Below are 9,027 nucleotides of genomic sequence, written 5' to 3'. Positions count from 1 at the left end.
GGCTAAGCTTCCTGCGAAGCTCTGCTCTAGGTGTACTATCTTGCGACGGTCCACCTACTCGCTGCGCTAAGGCCTTTCGTACCTATTGCAGCACCAACTCCGTGTTACTAGCTTATGCTAATAGCACGTTCTGAAGCTTAGTCAGAAGACAGTCCGCCTAAGGCTTGTGTCTAATTGGGATCGAATACAAAATGTAAGGGGCTGCGCTCTGGGGAGCAATCGCGAGGTATACAAGAGGTTGTATTCGATGAGGAGCTAAGCTCCCAAGCTACGTAGCTGTCTATATACAAGCTGGTTACCCGAGTAACAATCGGACCGGTGAAGTCTAGGTGCACGAGGCAGCTTCTGGGTCCTGCGGCTGTCGTCTGAACGTCGTTCGGGCGGTGCGCAGAGAATCCGGGTGCTCGAGACAGCACCCGGGTTCTGCGAGTAGGCCGAGATTCCATCGAGGAGCTATCCAAAGGGCGTTCAGCCCGTTACATATACCCTCTTAGCTTAAAAGGTTTAAGCTAGATAAGACGCAGCTTAGCTACTCTAATTAATTCTAGATCTCTATAACGGGTAACTAATTATATAGCTCTTAATCTTTAACATTAACTAGCCCTAGTTAAATTAGGAAGCCTATCTACTAGTTTACTAAGAGTACTTTAGTAAGGCTATTAGCTATTATCTTAAAGGATTTTATATATACTACTTTAATATTTTAGTTAGTTACTTTCTGTTAGAGATCTAAGCTACTCAGCTAATCTCTAATAAGATCGATCTATCAATCGACTAGATCGCTATACCCTAGCGATCTATACTATCATACTACTAGTATATCACGAGTATATTAGTAGCGTAAGAGATAAATAAAGATTACGTGTATACAACGTAATCTATCGTGTTACACGGGGTAAGGGTCTATACTTCTCTATCCTGGTCCGCACTAAGGCAGGTGAGTATTACGTTAGTGTTCCGTGAGGCTTGTCTGGCGATGCAGTGGAGTTGGCGTACTTAAGGAGGGTTTAACAAGACTAATCTATTTAATAGACTAACTTGTGACAATCTTGTTAAGTAAGGATACTAGTAAGAAAGTACAATTTAAGTTGACCACAACGAGAGTAATAATGAAACCCATCTATCCTTATATCCTCATTGCTTCTAGTCCTGCCATCACTGCCATCACGACTTTTCCGTTGCTTGGCCTGATGTCCTGATGGCTGCCATTAAAGGATTGCTGCTATTATATACTAGCGTCTGACGGTCGTCTTGGCGTGATGTCAATCACGTGATCCTCGCCCCGCGATGATTATTACCTTCTGGCGTGGACGTCTATAGGCCTTCAGCTATCTCGTCACTTGTTAAGGAGAGAATTCTTCTTGTTACTTGTAACATTACCTCCCCTCTTAGGGCTATCGTCCTAATACCCTAGAATATCGTTTCCCCGTGCCGCGTGTTGAGACGCCGGCTGCATATAAGGTTAGAGCCCGTCCACTCGTTGTAGCCGTCTCTGCCTCGTAGCCTTCCTAACTATACCTAAGGTCTAATCTTCTCGCTGTGTTCGTGCCCAGGATTCAACTTCCGAGCGTCGCGCTTATACTAACTGTGTAAAAGAGTAGGGGAACGAAATGACCTTTCGTTATAAGCGCTGTAAAGAGAAGAACCTTCGTTGTTTTGTGGATACTGCTACTAGGCGTTGTGCTAGCTGTATTTCTATTACTGCTACGTGCAGTCTTTTCGTGTCTAAGGAGGAGTAGGATAAGGTTTAAGCTGAAAAGCGCAAAAAACGATTGGAGATTGCGCGTGCTGAGGAGCGTTAGGCTCTAGCCGCTGCTAAGGCCTCTCGTGCGGCTGCAGAAACTTCTCGTCTTCGTCGCGAGCTTCTAGAGACCAAGGCACGAGAGCAAGAGTTTGCTGATCGGGATCTTGCCATCTTGAATCTTTAGGATCGGGCGAAAGAGCAGGCTGAGGGGAACTCTGCCCCTGGTACGGGCCTTCCTGTTGTCGAACCACCGCTATCCGAACCATCGGCTGATCTGGGCTGGTTACAGGCTGACTCCTTCGATCCTTCCTTTGATTATTCCTTCCTTTTCTCTAAGGGGTTGCCCCTCGCTTCTCCGGGTGCTTCCGGTGGTATTTACGTACTAGTGACTTGCAGTTCGTTAGGTTTCCTTTAGGTTCCTAAGTGTTATAGCTCTCGGGCCATCCTTGCTACTTAACTAAGTACTTCTACTAACTACTGATTTTCCGTAGGTCCTTGATTTCCTCGACCTCGTACTCGTCGTCTTCGAGCTCTATGTCCGTTGCTAGCTCGGCATCTAGAGGTGCTGGTTCTAGGAGTTTCTTGTGAAAGACAGAGTGGATCCGCATACCTTATGGGAGTTTTAACTTATAGTTTACTTTTCCTATTTCCTCTAGGATTTCGAATGGTTCTATTCGGAGGTTGTCTAATTTTCTACATAGTCGTTTAGTTTTCAGGTTTTGTCGTGACAAGAAAACTTTGTCCCCCTTCTTAAAGATTAGTCCCTTAATCCTTAGTTTATTCGCTGCTTTGGATGTCGTGAGGTTTCGTTAAGCTATGTTCTTACTTAATTCTTCGTGTAGTTCTTACATAAGCTTTGCTTTGTTGTCTGCTCCTACCGCGATACTTTCGATGTCCCTTGGGTCTCGATGAGCAACTAGCTCATATCTGTAGTTTGCGTAGTACGGCGAGTGCTTCGTTATTACGGATTTCGTGCTATTGTAGGCCAATTGCGCTGTCGGTAGCAACTCTACCTAGTTGTCCTGTAATTTGTTGGCGTACATCCGTAAGTACTACTCTAATGTCTAGTTCGTTCTTTCTGTCTAGCTATCTGTTTCTGGATGAAAGCTTGTCAAAAGCTTCTTCTTAACACCTAACTTCGCCAGGAATATACTCCAGTATTTAGACGTAAATAGTTTATCACGATCGGTGATGAACTCTTTAGGTATCCCATGCTCTAACACTAGTACTTTAGTGACTTCGTACGCGCATTCATCTGCCGTAATAGTCTCTTCTATAGGCACAAACTTTACTGCCTTAGTTAATCGGTCCACGATTACTAGTATTGTGTCGTAAACTCGAGCTAATCCTAGTTCTAACGATTTCGGGAGCTTCACTATAAAGTCCATCGTTATACTTATCTATAGTCTAGATGGTGGCTGTAGAGGTTGTAACAGGCCGTAGAGCTTATGTCTCTTGGGCTTGTTCTGGTGACATGCTAAATAGTTGCCTAGTGCTTCCTGCACCTTCGCTCGCAAGCGTGGTATCGCAAACACCTTAGCTAGTCGTCTAACTATTTCTTCGATCCCTGCGTGTCCGTATTCCTAGAACTCATACAGTTCCTATATGAGACTCGATCTCATGCGTGGAGGTACATATGTTCGATTCTTCGAAATCATATCTCGGTACTCTCGTTCATCGTTCAACAGTTCGTCGGAGCCTGCTTCGTCGGGCTCGAACTGCCAGCTAGCTGCTCGCTACTACCATTGCTGTTGTAGCGTTTCTACCTGCTCGGCCACCTTAGCTACCTTAGCTAGTTCCGGCTGGTTGTACTTCAGACTGCTATCGGGCATTATCTTGAGTAAGGCGTTATATAGTTCTTTATGACCCTCTTCGCGCAAATCAGATCTTCTACTTAAAGCGTCTACTGCTCCGTTAAGTGTTCCTGCGCGGTGCGTAATCTTGAAGTCGAACTAGGCTAGCATCTCTACCTATTGCACTTATCGTCGGTTGAGTTTTTTCATTATCATAAAACTCGTCAGGTTCTAGTGATCGGTAAAAACCTCGATCTGTTCGGGGAGTCCTAGTAGGTACACTTCCCATTGTTCAAAGGCATCGACTACTCTAAGTAGTTCCTTATCGTGAACATTGTAGTTAAGTTCTACTCTAGAGAACTTTCGTGAATAGTAGAACACTAGTCTCCATTTTCCATCTAGGCACTGCTGTAACAATACAGCTCCGAGTGCATAGTCAGACGCGTCGGTCTCGACTCTGGTAGGTCGTTGAGGGCTGTACATCTCGAGTACTGGCGCCTCCAGAAATATCTGCTTGATTCGATCGAAAGCCTCTTAATGTTCCTATTCCCATTTGAAACCTACTTCCCTCTTTGTCACTTCCGTAAGGGGTGCTGTGATCTTTAAGTAATCTCTAATAAACTTTTAATAATAATTCGCAAATCCTAAAAAGGACTAAATATCCTTAAGTGTTTTAGGTTTTAGCCATTCCTATACAGTCTATATCTTCTTTAGGTTCATTTTTACGCCTTCGGTTGATATAATAAATCTAAGGAATTCCGTTTCCTATATATGGAATTCACACTTTCCTGGTTGAAGGTATAGCTTATATTCCTTAAGCTTCCGTAAGACCTTCTTAACATGCTCGACATGTTCTTCGCGTATGCCGCTGGAGTACACTAGTACGTCGTCTAGATACGCGGTAACAAAGATTCTAAGGTACTCGTGGAGAGCGTTGTTAATAACTAATTGAAAGGTTGCCGGCGCATTCGTCAATCCGAACGGTATAACCGTGTACTTAAAGAGTCCGTACTTCATTTTAAACGCTGTTATCTATTCGTAACCTTCTTTAATCTTAATTTAGTAAAATCCTTCCCGAACATCGAACTTCGTAAACTACTTAGCTCCCTAGAGTCGATCTATAAGCTCTGTAATGAGTGGTAAGGGATATTAGTTCTTCTAAGTTATGCTATTCAACCTTCTAAAGTTAACACATAGTCGCTACTTCCTGTTAGGTTTCTTTACGAACAAGATGGGTGAGACTATTAGGCCTGATCCCAGTTGGATAAATCCCTTTTTTAAGTTCTTTTAGATGTAATCCCGCAGCTCAGCATCGTGCTTGGGCGCTATAGGGTATATTAGTTCTGGGCTTAACTTAGCTCCCTTATTAAGGATAATCTCGTGATTCTAATCCTGATGGTCTACTAGGTCCGTTGCCTTATTTTCCTCGAATAGTTCTCTGAACTCGTCCGTTTGGTATTCTGTTAGAATCGCTAACTATAGTACCGATCCTTCCTTCGTAGTCGCGATCTGCTGTATCTAAATAACTCCTACGCTCTGAGGGTCCTTCGCATAGATTCTCGCGATCTTATGCGGTGAGATTATGCTAAATCTCCCGTCCTAGGTTGCGCGCTGATTTATCGGGCGTGTCTCGTGTCGTACTCTAGCAACCTTGTGTATAGGCTCTTAGCTAAGTAATATCTTCTTTTACTAATTAATGGCAGGGTTGTGCTTTAATAACTAATCGTAGCTAATTATTATCTCGGTCTCTCCAAGATCTATAATGCTAATCTTTTCTCAGCTTTCTTAACTAGCTAGGCGTAACGTTACTGCCTCGGTCTTAAGTCGGATCTAGCCATTCCCGTATGTCGTAGGACTATCGTCGGCTAATACTACTCGCATCAGTACCTTCTTGTTCCGATAGGGTATGTTATTTCCTTCTACTACTCGTGGCGATATGACGGTTCGTGCGGCCCCACTATCTATAAGCGCTAACACCTTATGTCCGTCTATAAGTACTGTGGCTTTTAATTGCAATTCTTTTGCTCCTTCTTCCTATACTTATCTAAGGGTCGTTTTAGGACTGCCTTTGCTAGCGTGACCCTGTCCCTAGTAGCATCCTAGTTTTTTGACTATCTACTTCCCTTCTTCTTTAGGAAGTAGCCTTCGCCTACCTTAGCGGAATAGTATATTATACACTAGTTATTGTAGTAGAAGCTCTAATGGATATTCTTATAGGGCACCTTTCGTTACGTAGTCCTCTTTCTTAGTTCTGGCTTCCTGCTCTTGTGAATCGGGCAATCCTTTGCCTTACAAATGTTCGCTAATAGGGTGCTATAGTAGTAGTTGCCTACCTGTCGAGCATCCTTAAACTATTGTTAGTGCATAGCGCATCCTTTCTTATAATGCGTCTATAGGAGTTTATTATGCTCTACTGGCGTTTCCCGTACTTAGGCCCTATGCATTCTGCAGTTTTTTACTATATATTCTTCCGCGGAAATCGTGCTGTGATAGTAATTATCTACCCTTCTAGCTTTCCGTCGTTGTTTCTTGTGGAATTAGCAATTAATTGTGCACTTAATCCAGCACAACTCTTCGTGAGCTTCCTTTTCTCCGGGCTAGTGCATATAGCAATACTGTACGCGACACTTGTTATGCCATAAATTAGTATGGCAGCAATCGTCCTTGTTGTCTCTGGTTTCTTCTCGCTTCCTTAAGTAGTAATCACACTATCTTGGGTAGTTGACCCAACATAGGCGCTCGTATTGCTCCATCCGCTCCTTAAACGTCCGAGGTGTCTCCTCGTCATCAGGTTCCTTAAACCTAGGTTGTTCCTGGGCAGCCCTATAGGTAATCTCATCTGCTTGGGGTCCTGAGATTGTGACTCTTCTATTATAGTCGCAATCGTTAGCTTAGTGCGTAGTTAGTCCATAGATCTAGCACTATTAATTTCTTAGGCGGCGTAGTACTTCGGCCCCTTTAATCTGCCAATCCGTTAGTAGTGGTGCGTCCCACTTGAAGTCTTGGAGTCCTATTGCCTCTTATACTAGCTCAAACGCCTCGTTAGTAGCTTATCTTGCTTCTTCGTACAGGTCTAGGTCGCTGAGGGTTTCATCTAGCTCCTCAGTTAGGTATAGTGTTGGTATCCGAATCATCCCAATCTTAACCGCTCCTTGTCTGACTTCGTTTTTTGGGCAATCTCTGCGGAAGTGTCCTACTTTACCGTATCAGAGACATGCCTTACTATTATAACGCTTCTTGCGTTCTTCTATAGAGAGTCCGTCATTATACTATTCTCAGGGTTTTCTATTCTTATTCTTAGACTTGTCTTGTACCTTACCGGTTATGATAGTGTCGCCATCTTTGTTGAACCAGCTACGCTGCTTCCTTATATTAGCCACTGTGGGTTGAAATTGTTTCTTTTGTCAGTTTCTTTCCCATAGCCTATTATTAATGCGTGTTGCTAACTCGATCAGCGTATAAAGCGTGTTTGGTTTATCGTGATATACAAGTCCGTCTTTGACATTTTCCTTTAGACCTGCTTCGAACACTATTCGAAGTGCTGCGTCGTCCTAGTCGATTCGTGCCTATAGCTACTTGAACTCAGCTGTGTACGCTGATACTGAACTGGTCTGCTTCAGGCGAGTTATCGCTTTCTCTGCCTGGTTCTGAGCATCTACTTCCCCAAAGATGTGTCCCATCTCTTTCTTGAACTCGGCCTAACTAGTGAATAAGGCACGCGTCTCATCCTTTGTTCCTCTTTTTTCAATGTCTGATAGGTAGTCCTCTACGTATGGCTGTATCTAGCTTAACGCTCGTCCTTTCATGTAGGTGCTGGCTATAAGGATTTTCTCCTAGTCGTTGGGTACCTCGTTGAATTTACAATATAAGTCGATGTTAGTAAGGAATATCCGCAACTTGGTGCGACTTCCATCGTACTTTTCTAGGGTTGCCATTTTCGGCTTCTTAAGTAGTTTCTCGTTCGGGGTGGCTATTAGTTAACCTATAAGTTAGTTAATCGTATTCTATAACTCAGCCATCTGCCTTGCTTAGGCTTAGCTCTCGCGTCTAAGATTGACGAGTTCGTACTCGGGGCTCCCTGCCGCCGGCTCGTTATTTCCCCCTTAGGTACTACTAGTTATGTTAATATCTCCCTTAGGCGCCGAGCCTGGGATGTAAACATATTCGCTTGAATTTCCTAACATAGTTCAATCTTATTCAGACGCTGCTAGTTAATCCTCCTTCTACTAGATCCGTGGGTGGTCAAAGTGTTACACGGGGTAAGGGTCTATACTTCTCTATCCTAGTCCGCACTAAGGCAGGTGAGTATTACGTTAGTGTTCCGTGAGGCTTGTCTGGCGATGCAGTGGAGTTGGCGTACTTAAGGAGGGTTTAACAAGACTAATCTATTTAATAGACTAACTTGTGACAATCTTGTTAAGTAAGGATACTAGTAAGAAAGTACAATTTAAGTTGACCACAACGAGAGTAATAATGAAATCCATCCATCCTTATATCCTTATTACTTCCAGTCCTGCCATCACTGCCATCACGACTTTTCCGTTGCTTGGCCTGATGTCCTGATGGCTGCCATCAAAGGATTGCTGCCACCACATACTAGCGTCTGACGGTCGTCTTGGCGTGATGTCAATCACGTGATCCTCGCCCCGCGATGATCATTACCTTCTGGCGTGGACGTCCATAGGCCTTCAGCCATCTCGTCACTTGTCAAGGAGAGAATTCTTCTTGTTACTTGTAACATATCGCTACTAGCTATTATAAATACTAGTGATAGAAATACTAGATAGAAAGTAGAGCAGATAGCACAGAGCAGATTACAAGAACAGATCAGACTACTAGATTAGTTTAATCCAATTCTTATCTCTCTCCCCTAGCATTTCTCTCTTTTCATCCTAGAACCTATCGATTCGCTATCTCTAAGTCTATTACTAGACAAGTAGACGACTCTACCTCTGAGCTAGCTATAGAACAAGTAGCACCCTTCTTATTTTAACAGGTTATGAGCCTGGTGTTACACGGGGTAAGGGTCTATACTTCTCTATCCTGGTCCGCACTAAGGCAGGTGAGTATTACGTTAGTGTTCCGTGAGGCTTGTCTGGCGATGCAGTGGAGTTGGCGTGCTTAAGGAGGGTTTGACAAGACTAATCTATTTGATAGACTAACTTGTGACAATCTTGTTAAGTAAAGATACTAGTAAGAAAGTACAATTTGAGTTGACCACAACGAGAGTAAATAATGAAATCCATCCATCCTTATATCCTCATTGCTTCTTGTCCTGTCCTCCCGACATCCCATCTTGGCGGGAGGTTTGGGAGGACGTTGGCTTCCCTTTATGCGGTGGCCTCCCGGAGGCCATGCCTTGGCGGGATGCCAAGTCACGTGATCGACGCCCCGCGTTGATCATTACCTTCTGACGTGGACGTCCTTAGGCCTTCAGCCATCTCGTCATTTGTCAAGGAGAGAGTCTTTCTTGTTACTTGTAACATTACC

The 9,027-nt window shown here is 43.9% G+C and overlaps 1 protein-coding gene across 1 annotated transcript; it reads right to left on the bottom strand.

The window, feature by feature from the left end:
• Positions 1-1,815: 1,815 nt before the first annotated feature.
• On the bottom strand, positions 1,816-2,352 carry COCSADRAFT_160370 (uncharacterized protein; the record flags this gene model as incomplete). Its single annotated transcript, XM_007701813.1, has 2 exons — positions 1,816-2,018; positions 2,220-2,352. 2 exons carry the CDS (start codon positions 2,350-2,352, stop codon positions 1,816-1,818), a joined length of 336 nt encoding a protein of 111 aa, XP_007700003.1.
• Positions 2,353-9,027: the final 6,675 nt, after the last annotated feature.

The sequence above is a fragment of the Bipolaris sorokiniana genome, assembly GCF_000338995.1.
Source record: "Bipolaris sorokiniana ND90Pr unplaced genomic scaffold COCSAscaffold_7, whole genome shotgun sequence".
Taxonomy (NCBI): domain Eukaryota; kingdom Fungi; phylum Ascomycota; class Dothideomycetes; order Pleosporales; family Pleosporaceae; genus Bipolaris; species Bipolaris sorokiniana.
This window is presented reverse-complemented; position numbering and strand designations above follow the sequence as displayed.